The sequence below is a fragment of the Amyelois transitella genome, chromosome 4, assembly GCF_032362555.1.
Source record: "Amyelois transitella isolate CPQ chromosome 4, ilAmyTran1.1, whole genome shotgun sequence".
Taxonomy (NCBI): domain Eukaryota; kingdom Metazoa; phylum Arthropoda; class Insecta; order Lepidoptera; family Pyralidae; genus Amyelois; species Amyelois transitella.
In genome coordinates, this window is record NC_083507.1 from 13176222 (window position 1) to 13199132 (window position 22911).

Here is a 22911-nt window from a genome sequence, read left to right on the forward strand (position 1 = left end):
TTATAGGGGTGTGTGTGGGCCAAGGGAGGCGAAGGGATTAAGGTATAAATGTTATAAACTTGTCCGGGAGTCTGTTACGACCACTGAGGGCTTCCATTACTCACTCCACGACACGATATGAAGTCTCTTAAACTTATTTACCAAAGATATTTAACTCATTTTCAAGTTAAATAATGATCTGTAGCTTATGAAAACAACATACAAAATCGAAATGGGCGCATTCCTAAATGAAATAAAATCTTGCAGGCGATAAATTTCTCAAATAACATAAAACTATCGATGAAAAGTGAATGAGAGTAAAATCTAAAATAGACCGTGCTGACACCTTACATTGGCGGCAGGGCTGCAGCTATACATATATACATATATCTAGCTATCTATACTAATATTATAAAGCTGATGAGTTTGTTTGAACGCGCTAAACTCAAGAACTGGCTCGAATTGAAAAATTCTTTTTGCGTTGAGTAGACCGTTTATCGAGGAAGGTTTTAGACTATAAAACATCACGCTGCAACTATAAGGAGCAAAGAAATAATGGAAAATGTAAAAAAAAAACGGGGGAATTTATTCATGCTTAAAGGCTTCAATGATGCCCAAAACAACTATTCCACGCGGACAAAGTAGCGGGCACAGCAAATTTATTATAAGCCTGATTTATTATCAATCAACAATTTCCTAAGACATGTCAAGAAACCCTGTTTCAGTAAACAAGGTTTCTTGACATGAAAGTCTTTTGATCCAAAAATATCTGACTGTATGATCAAGATTCAACTCGATATTTACGCGGACGAAGTCGCGGGCAACAGCTAGTGTAATACAAATGTATTAAAATATTACAAATTCAATTTTTTCCCTTATGTTTCCGAGATTTTATGACTATTATGAGATCTATTTGATTATTTGCTAGCCTGAGCAATTCCTTTGCCACAAGCAAAACGTGTAGCCAACTGTTCATCTCAACACGGTCAGTGTTGTGAGTCGTGACACGACGCGGCGGCGGGCGGGCGCGCGCGTGCGCGGGGCGGCGGCGCGCGGGGCTCGCTGGCGGCGGGCTCGGCCGCGGCACTGGGCGCGCGCCGCCGCCGCCAGCCGCACCGCGCCGCCGGCACGCGACCTGCCGCAACTCGCCGACCTCCGGAACATTGCGAGCTCCCATTGCGGACGGCAGACCGCGGCTCTCGGTCACCGCCGCTCAAATCCGCAGTTTCTAGCGATCACTGAAGAAGAATGCTTACAGAAAAGGCCGTAAGTAAACATGTTTTCTCATATCTTAAACTTATGACCCACTTCAATAACTAATACTTAAAATGATAAAATAATAGATATAAGACCACAAGTTGCAATAATAGTAGAAACCTAATTTATTTAAAATATGTGATCCACACGTAAGTAGTATATATATCACTAGGGCGTAAGAAATCGTACAAAACCATTCATTCATTTCAAAAATATATAGGTATTAACCAAAACTTAAAACTTCAATCAACGGCCTCTGTGGCGCAGCGGTAATACGCTTGTCTGTGACACCGGGGGTCCCGGGTTCGAATCCCGGCCAGGGCATGATGAGAAAAGAACTTTTTCTGATTGGCCTGGGTCTTGGATGTTTATCTATATAAGTATTTATTATTATTATAAAATTATAAAATAAAATATAGTATCGTTGAGTTAGTATCTCGTAACACAAGTCTCGAACTTACTTCGAGGCTAACTCAATCTGTGTAATTTGTCCCGTATATATATGTATTTAACTTATAGACCTATATCGTTAAAGTGAGAAATTACATATGAAAAACAAGGGTACGCCTGGCTTCGCCTGAATAAGATTCCCAATTATTTGTTCCTGCGAGAATTTCGGAAAATCCTGTTTTCCTGCGTCACTTAGACCGCACACGATACTTATCTGCCAACTTTCATATCTCTAAACCCAGCAGTTGGGGCTATGCGTTAATTATATCAGTCAGTGAATCTGTGTCCATTAAATTCCTCTTAGTTTTAAAAAGTTAATTTGACCTCAATTTATTTCTCGGGTTACAACAAAAGTAGCAAATTAAGTACAAAGCCGACTGTAGAAGAGTGTGAGTCAAATGTGAGTCAGAACTTTATAAGAAAGCGACATTCAATATTACATCAATCGTTAAAATGATTAACAGACATCAACGTTTAAACCTATGATGGCGTCTGCGCTGCATGCGATGGATACTGGTCAAAGTATGAACCTGGCTGAAGAAGCAATTCGAATAGTGCTTTAGTTCTTAAGACTTACAATTTCATGGCACCCACGAGAGGCCCCCTGCGGGGTACCGCACGTAGTTACCACGGATTAACGACAGAAAAAAAAGACACACTTTTGCCACTTCTTTGCCGGAAGTAACAAGGTATTAAGGATATCCACAAGTCCACAACCAAATAAGTGTATGTACACCCACACTAATGTTACAAATAAATTTAAGTATTTTGATTACTGTAAAATGGTCCAAAATCGGGTTATAAGTATAATTTTATGTCATTTTTGCTTAAGAAATACTTTAGTTGCTCATTGAAAACTTTTTGCTAGGGCAGAGCCGTTAAGAACAAAATCCCTGCGTAAAATTTAATACATACATACATACATATCGTCACGTCTATATCCCTTGCGGGGTAGACAGAGCCAACAGTCTTGAAAAGACTGAATGGCCACTTTCAGCTATTTGGCTTAATGATAGAATTGAGATTCAAATAGTGACAGGTTGCTAGCCTGTCGCCTAAAAGAAGAATCTCAAGTTTATAAGCCTATCCCTTAGTCGCCTTTTACGACATCCATGGGAAAGAGGTGGAGCGGTCCTATTCTTTTTAGTATTGGTGCCGGGAACCACACGGCACATTATTATTTTAATTAAATATTTCATAAATTTTAATATATTTGTCATAAACATAACATATGGTCACGTCTATATCCCTTGCGGGGTAGACCGAGCCAACAGTCTTGAAAAGACTGAATGGCCACGTTCAGCTATTTGGCTTAATGATAGAAATGAGATTCAAATAGTGACAGGTTCCTAGCCCATCGCCTAAAAAAGAATCCCAAGTTTGTAAGCGTATCTCTTAGACGCCTTCTATGACATCCCAGGAAAGAGATGGAGTGGTCCTATTCTTTTTTGTATTGGTGCCGGGAACCACACGGCACAATACCTATATGTGTGTAAATTATCACTGTGAAATAAAAAGTGATGTCAATTAAGTTTATCAAGTTTTAAATAGTTCATAAATCAATTTCCTCTATACGCGAGCTCGGGGGCAGGGAGCGGGGACAGGGCGGGGGTGGCCGATCGCTTTTAGTACGCACATCCATTTGCTATTAAATAAGGATTATCTCGTGCACTTTCAGTAAACCCTCTTGTTTTATAGCATCTAGTTCGTAAACTCTTCACTTCACATCAACAATATCATAATAACTCGATTGATATTTTATAATAAATGATGTTAAATCGATTGCTATGGTCCATACATACATACATATAATCACATCTATATCCCTTGCGGGTTCGGCAGAGCCAACAGTCTTGGAAATATTGATAAGTCACGTTCAGCTGTTTGGCTTAATGATTTATTATTACGTTATTGAGATTCTAATAGTGACAGGTTGCTAACCCATCGCCTACAAGGAGAATCCAAAGTTAATAAGCTTATCCCTTATTCACCTTTTACGACATCTATGGTAAAGAGATGGAGTAGTCCTATTCTTTTTTTTATTGGTGCCGGAACCATATGACATACGGCTTTGATCTTATAGTTCTTGTTATAAAAATAAGATGACTGTATTTCATTCATCAAAGTAATTTTCATCTTCCTTCTTTCATTTCTCTTAAGGCTACCTATAGCCTTAAGAGAAATGAAACCTTGTTTATGAAAAGTTAATACTAAAAATAGTATCGATCAAGTTATTTATGTAACAGGCACTACGAAGGATCTCGTCCGTTTGATCCCGAGCAATCAAGCGGGAGTGTAACCGGTGCGGCGAGGCGAGGCGGCTCGGCGAGCGGGCGCATGGCCCGCGGGGGGCCGGCGCGGCGTGAGGCGCGGGGGGCCGGCGCGGCGCCATGAGCCCGCTCGCGCTCGCGCTGCCCGTCGCCGCGCTGCTGGCCGCGCTGCCCGCCGCGCCCGCGCCCGCGCCGCCCGCCCTCGTGGTGCTGCGCGCCGCCTGCGAGGGCGGCGATCGCACGCTATTCGAAGAGCAGCGGCTGTCGCTCTACATGGCTGACACTCGACGCGGCACACCTTACTTACCTATCCGAATTCTCGGCTATAATGGTAAGTGTCGCACTGATTACAATGTTATGATAACAGGATATCCTAATAACATACTACCTACTTTAATTTTTTTTGTTATAATTGTATATCAAAATTGTCTTTAACAATATACAGAGACATGTGGCCCGGATTGGAAAGTTGAGGTGACGCGCAATGCTCTGCTCACGATTAGTAGCGGCGGCACTGTGTCGTTTGCCGGCTGGGCGGGTGCCGGGGCGTGCGAAGCGCTTTCGGCAGCCACCCGAGCACTGCGGCGGCCTCTGCCCACAGCGTGCGCAGCCCCGGCGGCGCGCGCAGCCGGCGTGGCCGAGCTGGCCCGGCGGCTGCGCTGGCGGCGGGCGCTGCTCCCGCCGGCCGCGCCTCACTCCGAGTGTGCGGCTGCCCTCCGCCACGTAGAGCGCGCACTGGTCATACACGGTATGACAGTACGCCGCGCGCCCATTAACAAAAAAGAGATGGACCACCATCCTCATGGTTCGTATTTCCATACTAAGCTTCCTACTACTTATTCTGGTATACTTTATGCACCAAGTGAAGTAAGTATTCTGTTGCTAAGCACTTGTTGTTTGGGGCAGTTGTGATCCTGTGTGCCTCTGTGGAGTCAGCGGGACTGAGCAGCGTGGCGCTGGACGCGCTGCGAGGGCCGGCGGCGCCGCTCGTGCTGCTGCTGCACGTGGAGCGTGACCCGCCGCCCTCGTCTACCGATGACACCAAATTTTCCGATGACGCTTTTCGATTGAGCAATATCACATTAGATTTAGGAACTTCGCCTTATGATAAGAATAATACGTCGCCCTCCTTGGTCACGTCCGCCCCGGAAAACGTAAATTTATCGTCATTTTATCAGAGATCGAATAAGAAAAGTTTGTCGACGCCGCGCGACTCGGAGGTAAACAACGAGACTCCCCGTAATAAGAGAACTCGTTACGGCTCGACCGCGCCGCCCTACACCCCGCCATCGAGCCTCGTAAACACGATAAAAACAGACATCATAGTGGAAAAGTCACAAAATAATATAGTTCCAGAATATATAGAGGAAGCCGCGAAACAAACATTCGAAAAAAACAAGTCCAAGGACGAATCACAATTTATTGCCAGTGAAGGTCGAGTACGGCGGAGCGCCATCGAGCTCGAGTACTTCCGGTTTGTTTCCCAGTTCGCTGGTGCGCCTCAGCGCCTGCGGCTGCTGTTGTTCACACACAAGCAGCTGGAAGGCGTCGCAGAGCCGCTAATAGTCGACTCGGTTTATAAAGAAGTGTTGGATGCTCTTTTTCAAGACACTGAATCCGATGAAAAACGCAATAAAAGCAACCGGATTGTTTTTTATTTATATGAAACGATTGAAATTTCATCTTTCGCTAAATGGAAGCGAATAGCGGCTGTAGTGGCCACTTCTACAAAATCAGTAGACGATTCGGCCGAATGGAATACAGAAATCGAGTTAAACTCAACGACGGAGTTGGAGCGCTGGAGCGAACTCTTCGGAAACGAGTACGAGCAAATGTCTATCGGTATAACTGTTCCGACGCTGGTGGCGTGTGTGGTGAGCGCGCTGGCAGCGGCGGCGCTGCTGGCGGGCGGCGCGCGGTGCGCGGCCGTGCGGCGGCGGCGGCGGCGGCGGCGCGGGGACGCCGTGCTCGCGCCGCAGGACTTCACGTTCCCGGCGGACGAGCGGCGCCGCGTGGGCGAAGGCATGGAGACCATGCTGTCGTGCTGGCTGCAGCAACTGCACGAGTTCGGCGGCCCCGAGCTGGAGCGCCCCGACCTGCTGAAGCAGCCGCCGCTCCCCGCTCCGCACGCCCCCTCCGTGCCCTCCTCCACCTGCAGCATCAACCGTGTCACTGTCGATCGCCGCACGCGATACAAGGTATGATTGAATCATATTTACATGTTACGTGCAATATAATAGCTTCTTTAAATGCGAATCGCCTCTCGTGATTTAATATATTTTTACACAGGTGTCATAATGTACCTACTCACATCTGAATCAAGTACTTATATTGTAGTCACATCTGCCGACCGATCCCAGTCCAGACGGATACGATCCAATACGAACAACGTTTTATAATTGCGCCTATTGTTATATTTTTCAGGGTGACGCCGTACACATGAAATATCTTCCGACAGCCTCTTTGGAACTGAAACGTAAAGCTACGGACGTTTTGCTCGTTATGCAAAATTTACGGCACGAAAATCTTAACCCATTTATAGGTAGGCATAAACTGTTACTCGTATTAAATTCGTCTCTTCACTTAGAAGAGACGGATTAAATACGATTTGTGTAAAAAATATGCTAAAAGGATATACGATAAAACCCCCAATCATCGACACTTTAACGCACGAACTGTAGTATTTTTACAATATTTGTTTTATTTTTATTATTTTATCATATTTTGAAGTTTTCAGTAAAATTTTAGGGTATTTTGCATGATATATTAAAGTAGAAATGAATGTGATATAAAAATTTACAAGATATACCAATATAGAAATATGGTATTTTTGGCCTAATATTCGACTGCAGAAATCCAATTACCGACAACCGGTTTTCGACATGTTCCAATAATCGAGATCTAGTCTAAATCGACATGTTCTATTTATGGACACCCAATATTTAACGGTCCATTAATCGTGCACCCAGCCTAAAATTTTCAAATGGTAGCTTAAAACCGAAAAAAGTTATGAGCAATAAAACTTACTCACCTAAGTGATTTCACTAATAAAACTGGCTTTCCGTTAAAAACTTCTGCCGGTCGATATTTAAAGCTCCACCATTTTTTATCAAAATAACCGAATGTAGAAAGTGACACTTGCAATGAGAGCTGGATGAACCTTGTGTATAACCTATGCTCGTATACGTTAAAATACACAACATTAGTATATCCTTTTTTTATTTTACTTTTTATGTGTCGATCATTGGTGGTCTGTCGGACATTGGGTCGCTAGGCGAATTAAAAAATATAGAATTTGTGAAGGCTGCCTGTGCGAGGTGCGGCCGGCGCTGGTGTTCGACTACTGCGGCCGCGGGTCGCTGGAGGACGTGCTGATGGCGGACGACATCAAGCTGGACTGGACGTTCCGGCTGTCGCTGCTGACGGACCTGGTGAAGGGCATGCGCTACCTGCACGCGTCGCCGCTGCGCCTGCACGGGCGGCTCTCGTCGCGCAGCTGCGCGGTGGACTCGCGCTGGGTGCTGCGCGTCACGGACCACGGCGCCTCCGCCTTCTTCCGCGCGCAGGCCTTGCCCGAGCCGGAAAGATCCCCCAGAGGTACCTACAATGTTTAAACTGAATCCGATTCACATCTCTTACTGTAAGTATTTTCAATTGCAAATTATATTTATAAAAATTGACCAATAGGTTTGTTCTTGATTGTGTGAACAATATATTACAATGCTAGTAAAAATTAAGATAAAAGATACATTACATAAGAGAAAAGCTACGTTCAGCTGTATGGCTAAATGATGGAATTGAGATTTTGAATCTTAATTCATTAGGTTAGTTAATTACAGGTTGCTAGCCCATCGCATACGAGAAGAATCCCAATTTTTTTTCGCCATTTACGACATCCATGGGAAAAATATGGAGTGAAATGGTCCTACTTTACGTGCCCGAAACACAGCATTATTTTTTTCCAAGTTATTTATGAAAAAAAAAGTAATGTTTTTATACGCGTACGTTTCAAAATAATATTGCAATTGCAAAATTAAAAACTTTAGCGGCTTAAAATTGCTATCGTCGACCTTATGATTTGTCTTGTAGAGAACATACTACTCTGTCAAGAAAGTAGCAGGAAAAGATCAATAATACACAAACTGTTTGTTATTCATCCAAATTTATTTTATCACCTTCAAAATATGCTCCTTTAGAAACGATACACTTACGCCAACGAATAATCCAATCATCAAAACATTTTTTAAACGCTGTTTCCGGAATTGAGGTCAGTTCTCGCCGCGAATTCTCTTTTATGTCTTCTACCGATTGAAAACGGGTGCCACGAAGTGGTAATTTGAGTTTAGGAAAAAGAAAAAAGTCGGCTGGAGCCATATCTGGTGAATATGGTGGTTGCTCGATGGTATTTGTTGAGTGTTTGGTTAAAAATTCGTTCACAATGATGGCCTTGTGCGAAGGTGCATTATCATGGTGCAAAATCCAAGAATTTTCTTTCCACAAATCTGGCCTTTTTCGTCGGATTTGCTCTCTTAAACGCCGCATAACACTCAAATAATATTCCTTATTTACCGTTTGACCTTCCGGCAAGAATTCCGAGTGCACAACACCGCGATAGTCAAAGAAAACAGTCAACATGACTTTGACTTTTGAACGACTGTGGCGTGGTTTTTTCGGTTTCGGTTCAGTTGGAAGGCGCCACTCCGAAGCTTGTTGACTAGTTTGCATGTCAAACTCGTAAACCCACGTCTCGTCACCAGTAACAATGCGTTTCATGAATGTTGGGTCGGAATTGACTCGTTCTAGCATGTCCTCAGCGACTCTCATGCGATTGAGTTTTTGAAAAAAATTCAGGTCTTTTGGGACTAGCCGAGCGGCAACATGTTTCATACCCAAATTATTAGTTAAAATGGTACGGATCGACTCGTGAGATACAGAAAGTTCGGTGGCTATCTCTCTCAAAGTTGAATGAGGATTTTCAGTCACTATTTCCTTCACTTTTGCGATGTTAACTTCAGTTGCAGACGTTGATGACCTACCAGAGCGAGGCAAATCTTCCATCACATCTCGACCGCTTTTGAACGCTTTGTACCACTCATAAGCACGAGTTTTTGATAAAGTCGATTCACCGTAAGCCTTCTGTAACATTTTCAGTGACTCCGAACACGATATTCCATTGGCAATGCAAAATTTAAGACAAACTCTTTGTTCGATGTTTTTATCCATTATGAAATTAGCAATACACACTAGATATGATATAACTAAAAATAGCACTGTATTTAATGTAAACAACAGATGCAACTCAAACTCCGCGCCAAAATGGAAAACAGTTGTGCCAATCTAACAACAACAAAAAAAACAAAAATTTGAATTTGGAACCATAAATAAATAATCCATTCCCGATACTTTTCTGACTGAATGTATGTTTGATACTCATCCATGATCAGATTTGCTGTGGACGGCCCCGGAGATACTGCGGGAGACTCGGCACGGGACCGGCGGGGCGCGCGGCAGCCAGGCCGGGGACGTATTCTCTTTTGCCATCATCATGCAGGTACCTCAACCGGAATATCAGCTAATAAACCTAGTAGCTATCACCAACCATGCCCCCATTGGCATCTATGAAACTGCATCGCTAAGGTTTATAATAGGGTCGTCAGTTAGCACATTAATCTTTCCGCAAGAACTCCAATTATAAGATCATACGAGTATTTCGAGCGGACGGACAAATTTGATTGGTTCGGATACTTTTTAGGCGAGATTGTGGGTTTATAGATATTGCGTCGTATACACATCTGTCTGGTACCCGCAGGAGGTGATAGTGCGCGGCGAGCCGTACTGCATGCTGTCGCTGACGCCGGCCGAGCTGCTGGAGAAGCTGCGCCGGCCGCCGCCGCTGATCCGGCCGTCGGTGTCCATGGGCGCGGCGCCGCCCGAGGCCGTCAGCGTCATGCGCCAGTGCTGGAGCGAGGCGCCCGACCTCCGCCCGGACTTCTCTCGCCTGCATGACATCTTTCGACATCTGCATCGCGGAAAGTAACTAAAGCTAAAGTACAATAGCTAAAGTTAAGAAAAGTTAAAGGAAAATCATAAAAAAAATATAAAATATCTGTATAGTAAAATTGTTTGCACATATTTGCAGGAAAATAAACATCGTCGACTCGATGTTTGAGATGCTGGAGAAGTACAGCAACAACCTGGAGGAGCTGATCCGCGAGCGCACCGAGCAGCTCGACATGGAGAAGAAGAAGACCGAGCAGCTGCTCAACAGAATGCTGCCCAGGTACCGTACTATATTACGTGTTAAGATAATTTTTCTTTCCGTTCTTTCCGTTACACTCTGTATATTTAATACTCGCTTTACAACTATATTTATATGTAGGTATATATATATACTATTTAATATATAATTTTCCCCGTTTTTTTCACATTTTCCATTATTTCTTCGCTCCTAATAGTTGCAGCGTGTTGGATAAATGGTTTATTCAACACAAAAATAATTTTTCAATTCGCGATAAGCGTGAACATACAGTCAGATACAGACAGACAGACAAAAAATGTAAAAAAAAATTCACTATCCATTTCAGTCAAAATACTAAATGTACAGACAAAATATTTTTACCGTTTTATTGTATGTAGAATTTTGATTTTCGGTTTTTTTAAATAAAGTACTAACAACTCAAAAAAAATATTTTTGATAAAAAAAATACCTTGTTTACGTTGGGGCTCGGCTCGGACTTGAACGGCCAACTTCACAGTCTCACGCGTCCACCACTGGACTATCGGGGTCACTGCGACGGTGTCGAAATTAAAGTAGACTAAGAAACCAAAAATCTTTTTACGTGAGAATAACGCACGTTATGTGCGTCAAAACCAGGATATTATCAAACTGATTTTTACTTATATTTATATGTTATACGAGGAGGTATACATAATGCTGTCGTACAATGATAAATGGCCTTGAATTTTAAAAATTCGTAACATACATATTTGCAGGCAAACTCATGCCTTGAGTTCATTCAAATGACGATAACTTTTTTTTAGTGAACCGATTTTGATGAAACAAACTTTGAATGTTTTTATGAGTTAAAACAAAGCAATTGGTAAAAGTTTTAAATAAATCGGTTCAGTACTTTCCGAGATAAGCGTGATCATACATACATACAGACTTTTTGCTTTCTATTATTCATTCTAAGTGTCCCTCTATCCATTTCAGTCAAAAATACTAAATGTACAGACAAAATATTTTCACTGTTTAATTATATGTATGGTGTAGATTGTACTCGCTTACTCGAAAACAGTGATTGACGTGAATAGTCACACCTTTATCCCCCGCGGGGTAGACAGAGTCATGTGTATGTTAATAAATATTTGTATGAGGTCAGGTCGGTAGCGGAGCGGCTGATGCTGGGGTCGCGCGTGGAGCCCGAGGAGTTCGAGGAGGTGTCCATCTACTTCAGCGACATCGTGGGGTTCACGGCGCTGGCGGCGCGCTCCACGCCCGTGCAGGTCGTCGACCTGCTCAACGACCTGTACACCACCTTCGATGCCGCCATCGAGCAGTACAGCGTCTACAAGGTACATACTCATATCAAGGTGGATACGCATAATACATGGTTCTTTACTTCATCATCCTGGTGATAGTCCCGTGCATCGATACCCTGAAAATGCCTGAAATCTCCCTATAACTACAACTCTGTAACCTGTTAACCCAACCCGACTTGGATCATAGTTACACACTGCACTGCACATGATATCCAATTGTTTGAAATGTGGTTTCCTCACGATTCTATTTAACATAACGCGACATAGTCATTGAGATGCCAGATGTGAGAGAAGTGGTTATCGGCGGCAAATGGAATCAGCTGTGGCTGGTCCGCCATGTTGTTGCTTAAGCTTAAGGCTAAGGCTTAACAAGCGTCCCAGGCTGTTTAATTTGACAGCAACTTAAGACACTGTTAAAGAAGATGTTTGACTCTAAACAGCATCTATATCTATGAATACATTTATTCTTAAGTATAACTTAAACTGTGCCTTAAAATTTAAGTAACGTTTATGAATAAGGCTGTAAGTGAAAGACATGAATACTACTGGTAACTTACTACCAATGACAGTGAATGATAAATAAATGACAGCACACCATTACATACCTTGGACAATCCATTACTTAGTTTTAAATCGGTTGTGCTTCTGATGCAAACATAACTATTGACATTGGATTTCAGATCAATATTGCTAAAAAAAACCCTTAAGTATAGTAAATAATCAAAGAGAAACCATAGCGCGATCTAAATATAAATAATAATGAACAACGCCATCTAATAACAGGTTGAGGAATTAATCTTAACTAATATGGAATGGTCAACTATTAATTGAACTAATAACCTGTAGGTGGAAACGATTGGCGACGCGTACATGGTAGTGGGAGGGCTGCCAGTGCGCACGGCGAACCACGCGGAGTCCATCGCTACCATGGCCTTGCACCTGCTGCACCTGGCCGGCCGCTTCCGCGTGCGGCACCTGCCCGGCGTGCCGCTGCGGCTGCGCATCGGGCTGCACACGGGCGCGTGCTGCGCCGGCGTCGTCGGCCTCACCATGCCGCGGTACTGCCTCTTCGGCGACACGGTCAACACAGCTTCCCGTATGGAATCTACTGGTGAGTATCAACTACCCAGTATAATCTGCTTTTATTCTATTAGTTTCGATTACATAATTCCTTTCTTGCGTTCTAGCTTAACGTTACGTTGCGGTTTAGGCTCTGAATTATTAAGAAATCAATAATTAATAAACATGATCTAGCAAAATAAATATTTGTTCAGGAGCAGCATGGCGTATCCAAGTGTCCGCGGCAACGGCGGAGCGGCTGACGGCCGCCGGCGGGTACCGGCTGCGCTCGCGCGGGCTCACGCAGATCAAGGGCAAGGGCGCCATGCACACCTTCTGGCTGCTCGGCAAAGAGGGCTTCGATAAACCGCTTCCCACTCCACCACCACTCGAGTACGAATAATGCACTCTACTTTGACGGAAATACTTAAAGAAATAGAGTAGTTCCCAGCACGAATAGGACCACTCCATTTGTTTCCCATGGATGTCATAAAAAGGTGACTAAGAGAGAGGCTTTAAAACTTGGGATTCTTTTTTTTAGGCGATGGGCTAGCAACCTGTCACTATGTGAAACTCAGTCAAACAACCGAACGTCGCCTTCTAGTCTTGTCAAGATTGTTGGCTCTGTTTACCCCGCGAGGGATATGGACTTAACATATATTGTATGTATAGGTACCTATGTATATTCATAAAAATTTTAGATCGGAAGAAGTATTGTTCGAGACGGACGGCGAGAACGACAGCTCCGCGTCGTCCGCGCCGGCCGCGTCGCCCGCGCGCGCCCCTGCCGTCGAGCGCCAGTGCTCCGACCCGCCCGCTGCCGTCACAGACAAATACGGTATTTCTTTCCTTTTCTTTACTTATTTTTTCAACTAAGTGAGCCTGTGTGAGGAGTCGTGGCTATTATCGAATCTGTCGGCAGCATGGCAGCGCTCGGGCGCGGTGTCGGCCGACGGCAGCCCGCCGCCGCGCGCCGTCTCCGCGGTGTGCGTGGCCGCCGACCACAGCGCGCCCTACTCGCGGTACAGGTCAGTTCCAACACAATCTACAGTCTAATGTTACATTTATTGTACACATTGTATTATTATTGATCGGATAGAGAAACCAGATCCTCCTACAAATTATGAACTCCATTAGGCGTGACCTTACAAAGAGTTCAGAAGATATTGGAAATAATAGATTCAGTTCACTACAATGAATGTATTTTCATATTCAATAATAACAGTCAAGTTACAGAGAACTATAGTTTAGGAGGTATGTGATGGCAAGCGTCGCGAACCGATAGCTCCCTACACTTTTATATCTTCAGCAAAATCTTTGGTAATTACCGACTTTAATTTACCAATTAAAAATAAACCATTTGGCAACGATGTGCGTTCGCTATTCCATAGATTATAAATTTAAATATAGAACTACATATGTTTATATAAAAGCCAATATATTGAAGAAGTAGAAAAGCTAAAAAGTTTTTAAGGTTAACAAAGTTTACTTAGCCAATTATCTTGGCATAAGTCTGAAATTAATTAATTTTGTAATTTTTAGATGCTTATCGAGCGGAGCAAGTGTAGGCGGCGGATCACGCGTGCTGCGGCGGCAGTGGTCGCTGGAGCGCGGCGACGCGCTGGCGGCCGCGCGCGCGCAGCCCGAGGCCCGCGCGCGCGCGCCCGCCGCCGAGCCGCTCGCGCTGCTGCCGCCGCCCGCGCCCCGCGCCGCGCCGCCGCGGTACCGCACGCGGCCCGACCGCCCTGATGAGAGGCCGCCGTCTACCACCTGAACCTGCATCTCTCCACCGACACCACGAATTAGACGGCTAACCTTAATAGCACCTTTCCTTCATACTAGTTCACAATATGTCTTACTTTGCAATAACGTGCGTGAGTGGTGTTGCAGCGGGATTAGCAAGCAGCGGTCCTGTCCTGACGATAGCAAGTTGTATTGTATCAATATCCGATCTGTCGGTTTACTGAATCCTTTGAAGCTCGTAGTCCCAGGTCTCCCCTGTCCTCGATCGACAATAATTTTCGTAGCCCCGTCGGACGCCCCGTCCTCACTCCTTATCTCTTAGAGAGTTCACAGGTAGACTTTATTGTTGTTGTGATGAATCTAAACTAGTAGTACTTACGTGTAAAATATTTTACTATGAGAGCACCTACGATTCGATATGTGATTTATCTAGGTGATTTGTGTATTTTTGAACATTTTCATTAAAAATAAATTATCTTTTCTCAAATGTAATTGTTTTTCATTAATGGCATTTCTAATTAATAAAGAAAGCTGGTTTTCTTATCAAAATACTACCATCGGTATTTGTCTTGTATAATAATCAAAGTTGATACACGAAAATAACGAAATTATCCCTGAATACCTACATAAAATTAAAACCAACATCAGCTAAGTGTTCCTACAAATGACAATCAAACAGACCAATGGGTGCTGCTAAAAGACTTAAACATACATACATACATATTATTATAGTAACGTCCTTCCCTGCGGGGTAGACAGAGCCAAACGTCTTGAAAAGACTAAAAAAGCACGTTCAGCTGGATTTATGGTGAAATTGTGATTGCTAGCCCATCGCCGACAAGAGGAATCCCTAGTTAACAGGCCTATCCCATAGTTGCCTTTTACAATAGGGGAAAGAAATGGAGTAGTTCTATACTTAAGTGTGGGAAACTACGCGGCACCAAGGAAAATACATATCAGTGAGCTATATTATCCCATGTCGGAATCAGTATCAATAATAGAATACAAAACCGTTATAAAATGAAAATATATATTTTTTAATTTTAAATATTTGCTAACTCGCAAAACAACGTATTCAACAACCTAGTTTTATCGCGAGGTACCTACCTACGTACGCGCCGCTCTGTGCCGAAACAGCATTCCCCTACCGCGCCGCCGCACCTCAACCCTACCCGCCGAGCACCCTGCACGCCCCGCCAGCAGCCAGTATTGCCAACTTAACAACTTTGTAGCTATAATTGGCAACTTTTTGAAGTCGGGCAGTAACATTTTTTAAAAACTCGTGGCTAAACTTTTTTGCTATTTCATGAATTAACATCTTAAAATTTATTGAGCAATTAAGCTACTTCTAGCAACGTGTTAGGTAGCAAAAAAAAAATACCCAATCTAGCAACTTTCTGTTATATGTCTAGCTACAAGTCTTAGGCGAGAGTTGGCATCACTGCCCTCATCCCGCCAGACAGACAGTTAGTCGCCCACATGCATCCGTCACGGGTGTATTGTGCGCAAGGGCAATCTATCTTGTATCTGCCTCGCGGCCCGGTAGTCTTCGCGAAAGTATTACGAAATGGTTCGAAGTAGGTACTACGATCACTACGTGTTCGAATTTACATTTTAAGTGGCGAAAATTTACACGAAACGCATAGAGACTGAGAGTATTTCCCGCCCTCGTGTTCAGGGAATATCAAATCCCACGATTCCTCATTGCACCGCACAATTTTGCTAGTGAACCAGCGGCTCACCGCTCGATTGTCGAAGTAGAAGATGAAATCTTTGAGTAATTCTATTCGACTATAAGTAAAATGCAAAATTTATTACTGTTTTAACCTCTCATCGCACCAAATTATGTTTTAACCACAAAAACGCTTCAGGTTTAGTTATTCCCGATAGCAAATTTTGTGTTTTGAAGTGAAGTATAAAGGAAAAAACTTATAGTTTGTGTTTTATCAATGTAAATTTTCGTAATTGTTATGGTAAGAGTGCAACGGTCAACGAACTTCGCTGCCTGGCCGTAGTATGTAAGTACCTACCTATCTAGTCTACGCGCAGCTGATTACGCGGTGCTCGGTGTCTCAGATTTTTGGGGTATTTTAAGAAGCGTTATTTTTGCTTTTTACTATGAAGCGTGAAATTTTAAGAGAACATGTATTTTTATTTATCCTTTAGAATACTTTTGTCTAGAAAATATACAACCTTTTTATGTCTGTTGTTTAGTTGTTGGCCAAGAAAAAAAGATTTGAGAAAGAAGAAAATTAAAACGTGACGATCGTGAATGACGGATGAATAGGTATTTATAACTAACTAACCCACATATTAACCCCCTCCCCCCCTAACTAACCATCTGATCGTATTTTCATAATAAAAAAGTAAAAGTTATAGGTACATATGTTTTGTATATTGATGGATATTGAATACCTTTCGACATAATGTATAGGAAAAATGAAGTTTTAGTTGTTTTGTTTATACAGTAACACGTAAAATACCATTAATCAAAGACAGTTCGTAAACAACTCTTCTTGAATAAGCTACTGGATTCATAGTCTATCTGTATTAACACAAATTCAGCAATCAACATATTTTTTTGAGCATTCATAACCGCCTTAGGAAAATAAATTTCATACAACTGTACAAGATGGCGCTGCTAATCAATTATAACGCGATATTGATTCGATTTCAAAATATTCATAGCAACACAAATGCCCGGGCGGGTGGGGTTAGGTTTATATGGGTGGGGTTAGGTTTATATGGGTGGGGTTAGGTTTATATGGGTGGGGTTAGGTTTATATGGGTGGGGTTAGGTTTATATGGGTGGGGTTAGGTTTATATGGGTGGGGTTAGGTTTATATGGGTGGGGTTAGGTTTATATGGGTGGGGTTAGGTTTATATGGGTGGGGTTAGGTTTATATGGGTGGGGTTAGGTTTATATGGGTGGGGTTAGGTTTATATGGGTGGGGTTAGGTTTATATGGGTGGGGTTAGGTTTATATGGGTGGGGTTAGGTTTATATGGGTGGGGTTAGGTTTATATGGGTGGGGTTAGGTTTATATGGGTGGGGTTAGGTTTATATGGGTGGGGTTAGGTTTATATGGGTGGGGTTAGGTTTATATGGGTGGGGTTAGGTTTATATGGGTGGGGTTAGGTTTATATGGGTGGGGTTAGGTTTATATGGGTGGGGTTAGGTTTATATGGGTGGGGTTAGGTTTATATGGGTGGGGTTAGGTTTATATGGGTGGGGTTAGGTTTATATGGGTGGGGTTAGGTTTATATGGGTGGGGTTAGGTTTATATGGGTGGGGTTAGGTTTATATGGGTGGGGTTAGGTTTATATGGGTGGGGTTAGGTTTATATGGGTGGGGTTAGGTTTATATGGGTGGGGTTAGGTTTATATGGGTGGGGTTAGGTTTATATGGGTGGGGTTAGGTTTATATGGGTGGGGTTAGGTTTATATGGGTGGGGTTAGGTTTATATGGGTGGGGTTAGGTTTATATGGGTGGGGTTAGGTTTATATGGGTGGGGTTAGGTTTATATGGGTGGGGTTAGGTTTATATGGGTGGGGTTAGGTTTATATGGGTGGGGTTAGGTTTATATGGGTGGGGTTAGGTTTATATGGGTGGGGTTAGGTTTATATGGGTGGGGTTAGGTTTATATGGGTGGGGTTAGGTTTATATGGGTGGGGTTAGGTTTATATGGGTGGGGTTAGGTTTATATGGGTGGGGTTAGGTTTATATGGGTGGGGTTAGGTTTATATGGGTGGGGTTAGGTTTATATGGGTGGGGTTAGGTTTATATGGGTGGGGTTAGGTTTATATGGGTGGGGTTAGGTTTATATGGGTGGGGTTAGGTTTATATGGGTGGGGTTAGGTTTATATGGGTGGGGTTAGGTTTATATGGGTGGGGTTAGGTTTATATGGGTGGGGTTAGGTTTATATGGGTGGGGTTAGGTTTATATGGGTGGGGTTAGGTTTATATGGGTGGGGTTAGGTTTATATGGGTGGGGTTAGGTTTATATGGGTGGGGTTAGGTTTATATGGGTGGGGTTAGGTTTATATGGGTGGGGTTAGGTTTATATGGGTGGGGTTAGGTTTATATGGGTGGGGTTAGGTTTATATGGGTGGGGTTAGGTTTATATGGGTGGGGTTAGGTTTATATGGGTGGGGTTAGGTTTATATGGGTGGGGTTAGGTTTATATGGGTGGGGTTAGGTTTATATGGGTGGGGTTAGGTTTATATGGGTGGGGTTAGGTTTATATGGGTGGGGTTAGGTTTATATGGGTGGGGTTAGGTTTATATGGGTGGGGTTAGGTTTATATGGGTGGGGTTAGGTTTATATGGGTGGGGTTAGGTTTATATGGGTGGGGTTAGGTTTATATGGGTGGGGTTAGGTTTATATGGGTGGGGTTAGGTTTATATGGGTGGGGTTAGGTTTATATGGGTGGGGTTAGGTTTATATGGGTGGGGTTAGGTTTATATGGGTGGGGTTAGGTTTATATGGGTGGGGTTAGGTTTATATGGGTGGGGTTAGGTTTATATGGGTGGGGTTAGGTTTATATGGGTGGGGTTAGGTTTATATGGGTGGGGTTAGGTTTATATGGGTGGGGTTAGGTTTATATGGGTGGGGTTAGGTTTATATGGGTGGGGTTAGGTTTATATGGGTGGGGTTAGGTTTATATGGGTGGGGTTAGGTTTATATGGGTGGGGTTAGGTTTATATGGGTGGGGTTAGGTTTATATGGGTGGGGTTAGGTTTATATGGGTGGGGTTAGGTTTATATGGGTGGGGTTAGGTTTATATGGGTGGGGTTAGGTTTATATGGGTGGGGTTAGGTTTATATGGGTGGGGTTAGGTTTATATGGGTGGGGTTAGGTTTATATGGGTGGGGTTAGGTTTATATGGGTGGGGTTAGGTTTATATGGGTGGGGTTAGGTTTATATGGGTGGGGTTAGGTTTATATGGGTGGGGTTAGGTTTATATGGGTGGGGTTAGGTTTATATGGGTGGGGTTAGGTTTATATGGGTGGGGTTAGGTTTATATGGGTGGGGTTAGGTTTATATGGGTGGGGTTAGGTTTATATGGGTGGGGTTAGGTTTATATGGGTGGGGTTAGGTTTATATGGGTGGGGTTAGGTTTATATGGGTGGGGTTAGGTTTATATGGGTGGGGTTAGGTTTATATGGGTGGGGTTAGGTTTATATGGGTGGGGTTAGGTTTATATGGGTGGGGTTAGGTTTATATGGGTGGGGTTAGGTTTATATGGGTGGGGTTAGGTTTATATGGGTGGGGTTAGGTTTATATGGGTGGGGTTAGGTTTATATGGGTGGGGTTAGGTTTATATGGGTGGGGTTAGGTTTATATGGGTGGGGTTAGGTTTATATGGGTGGGGTTAGGTTTATATGGGTGGGGTTAGGTTTATATGGGTGGGGTTAGGTTTATATGGGTGGGGTTAGGTTTATATGGGTGGGGTTAGGTTTATATGGGTGGGGTTAGGTTTATATGGGTGGGGTTAGGTTTATATGGGTGGGGTTAGGTTTATATGGGTGGGGTTAGGTTTATATGGGTGGGGTTAGGTTTATATGGGTGGGGTTAGGTTTATATGGGTGGGGTTAGGTTTATATGGGTGGGGTTAGGTTTATATGGGTGGGGTTAGGTTTATATGGGTGGGGTTAGGTTTATATGGGTGGGGTTAGGTTTATATGGGTGGGGTTAGGTTTATATGGGTGGGGTTAGGTTTATATGGGTGGGGTTAGGTTTATATGGGTGGGGTTAGGTTTATATGGGTGGGGTTAGGTTTATATGGGTGGGGTTAGGTTTATATGGGTGGGGTTAGGTTTATATGGGTGGGGTTAGGTTTATATGGGTGGGGTTAGGTTTATATGGGTGGGGTTAGGTTTATATGGGTGGGGTTAGGTTTATATGGGTGGGGTTAGGTTTATATGGGTGGGGTTAGGTTTATATGGGTGGGGTTAGGTTTATATGGGTGGGGTTAGGTTTATATGGGTGGGGTTAGGTTTATATGGGTGGGGTTAGGTTTATATGGGTGGGGTTAGGTTTATATGGGTGGGGTTAGGTTTATATGGGTGGGGTTAGGTTTATATGGGTGGGGTTAGGTTTATATGGGTGGGGTTAGGTTTATATGGGTGGGGTTAGGTTTATATGGGTGGGGTTAGGTTTATATGGGTGGGGTTAGGTTTATATGGGTGGGGTTAGGTTTATATGGGTGGGGTTAGGTTTATATGGGTGGGGTTAGGTTTATATGGGTGGGGTTAGGTTTATATGGGTGGGGTTAGGTTTATATGGGTGGGGTTAGGTTTATATGGGTGGGGTTAGGTTTATATGGGTGGGGTTAGGTTTATATGGGTGGGGTTAGGTTTATATGGGTGGGGTTAGGTTTATATGGGTGGGGTTAGGTTTATATGGGTGGGGTTAGGTTTATATGGGTGGGGTTAGGTTTATATGGGTGGGGTTAGGTTTATATGGGTGGGGTTAGGTTTATATGGGTGGGGTTAGGTTTATATGGGTGGGGTTAGGTTTATATGGGTGGGGTTAGGTTTATATGGGTGGGGTTAGGTTTATATGGGTGGGGTTAGGTTTATATGGGTGGGGTTAGGTTTATATGGGTGGGGTTAGGTTTATATGGGTGGGGTTAGGTTTATATGGGTGGGGTTAGGTTTATATGGGTGGGGTTAGGTTTATATGGGTGGGGTTAGGTTTATATGGGTGGGGTTAGGTTTATATGGGTGGGGTTAGGTTTATATGGGTGGGGTTAGGTTTATATGGGTGGGGTTAGGTTTATATGGGTGGGGTTAGGTTTATATGGGTGGGGTTAGGTTTATATGGGTGGGGTTAGGTTTATATGGGTGGGGTTAGGTTTATATGGGTGGGGTTAGGTTTATATGGGTGGGGTTAGGTTTATATGGGTGGGGTTAGGTTTATATGGGTGGGGTTAGGTTTATATGGGTGGGGTTAGGTTTATATGGGTGGGGTTAGGTTTATATGGGTGGGGTTAGGTTTATATGGGTGGGGTTAGGTTTATATGGGTGGGGTTAGGTTTATATGGGTGGGGTTAGGTTTATATGGGTGGGGTTAGGTTTATATGGGTGGGGTTAGGTTTATATGGGTGGGGTTAGGTTTATATGGGTGGGGTTAGGTTTATATGGGTGGGGTTAGGTTTATATGGGTGGGGTTAGGTTTATATGGGTGGGGTTAGGTTTATATGGGTGGGGTTAGGTTTATATGGGTGGGGTTAGGTTTATATGGGTGGGGTTAGGTTTATATGGGTGGGGTTAGGTTTATATGGGTGGGGTTAGGTTTATATGGGTGGGGTTAGGTTTATATGGGTGGGGTTAGGTTTATATGGGTGGGGTTAGGTTTATATGGGTGGGGTTAGGTTTATATGGGTGGGGTTAGGTTTATATGGGTGGGGTTAGGTTTATATGGGTGGGGTTAGGTTTATATGGGTGGGGTTAGGTTTATATGGGTGGGGTTAGGTTTATATGGGTGGGGTTAGGTTTATATGGGTGGGGTTAGGTTTATATGGGTGGGGTTAGGTTTATATGGGTGGGGTTAGGTTTATATGGGTGGGGTTAGGTTTATATGGGTGGGGTTAGGTTTATATGGGTGGGGTTAGGTTTATATGGGTGGGGTTAGGTTTATATGGGTGGGGTTAGGTTTATATGGGTGGGGTTAGGTTTATATGGGTGGGGTTAGGTTTATATGGGTGGGGTTAGGTTTATATGGGTGGGGTTAGGTTTATATGGGTGGGGTTAGGTTTATATGGGTGGGGTTAGGTTTATATGGGTGGGGTTAGGTTTATATGGGTGGGGTTAGGTTTATATGGGTGGGGTTAGGTTTATATGGGTGGGGTTAGGTTTATATGGGTGGGGTTAGGTTTATATGGGTGGGGTTAGGTTTATATGGGTGGGGTTAGGTTTATATGGGTGGGGTTAGGTTTATATGGGTGGGGTTAGGTTTATATGGGTGGGGTTAGGTTTATATGGGTGGGGTTAGGTTTATATGGGTGGGGTTAGGTTTATATGGGTGGGGTTAGGTTTATATGGGTGGGGTTAGGTTTATATGGGTGGGGTTAGGTTTATATGGGTGGGGTTAGGTTTATATGGGTGGGGTTAGGTTTATATGGGTGGGGTTAGGTTTATATGGGTGGGGTTAGGTTTATATGGGTGGGGTTAGGTTTATATGGGTGGGGTTAGGTTTATATGGGTGGGGTTAGGTTTATATGGGTGGGGTTAGGTTTATATGGGTGGGGTTAGGTTTATATGGGTGGGGTTAGGTTTATATGGGTGGGGTTAGGTTTATATGGGTGGGGTTAGGTTTATATGGGTGGGGTTAGGTTTATATGGGTGGGGTTAGGTTTATATGGGTGGGGTTAGGTTTATATGGGTGGGGTTAGGTTTATATGGGTGGGGTTAGGTTTATATGGGTGGGGTTAGGTTTATATGGGTGGGGTTAGGTTTATATGGGTGGGGTTAGGTTTATATGGGTGGGGTTAGGTTTATATGGGTGGGGTTAGGTTTATATGGGTGGGGTTAGGTTTATATGGGTGGGGTTAGGTTTATATGGGTGGGGTTAGGTTTATATGGGTGGGGTTAGGTTTATATGGGTG

At 43.6% G+C, this 22911-nt stretch overlaps 1 protein-coding gene across 2 annotated transcripts; it reads left to right on the forward strand.

Annotated features, from left to right (window-relative positions):
• Positions 1-33: 33 nt before the first annotated feature.
• LOC106140038 (guanylate cyclase 2D) lies at positions 34-14745 on the forward strand. Of its 2 annotated transcripts, XM_060954287.1 has the most exons (15): positions 34-1245; positions 3933-4287; positions 4402-4761; positions 4863-6154; positions 6381-6498; positions 7260-7553; positions 9401-9507; positions 9766-9989; positions 10096-10236; positions 11339-11531; positions 12345-12609; positions 12773-12950; positions 13259-13395; positions 13480-13585; positions 14100-14745. In XM_060954287.1, the coding sequence occupies exons 2-15, from the start codon at positions 4077-4079 to the stop codon at positions 14329-14331; spliced, it is 3858 nt and encodes a 1285-aa protein (XP_060810270.1). In that variant the 5' UTR covers positions 34-1245; positions 3933-4076; the 3' UTR covers positions 14332-14745. The 2 variants fall into 2 exon arrangements, with proteins under 2 accessions (XP_060810270.1, XP_060810271.1); XM_060954288.1 differs by lacking the exon at positions 13480-13585 and having other exon boundaries at positions 14100-14150.
• Positions 14746-22911: the final 8166 nt, after the last annotated feature.

Bases quoted from the DNA above. Each gene is read 5' to 3' on its own strand.
- LOC106140038 (XM_060954287.1), top strand. From the start codon at position 4,077: ATGAGCCCGCTCGCGCTCGCGCTGCCCGTCGCCGCGCTGCTGGCCGCG. The intron at 6,499-7,259 runs GTAGGCATAAAC...GAATTTGTGAAG, and splicing joins AAATCTTAACCCATTTATAG to GCTGCCTGTGCGAGGTGCGG. The intron at 7,554-9,400 runs GTACCTACAATG...ATCCATGATCAG, and splicing joins GCCGGAAAGATCCCCCAGAG to ATTTGCTGTGGACGGCCCCG.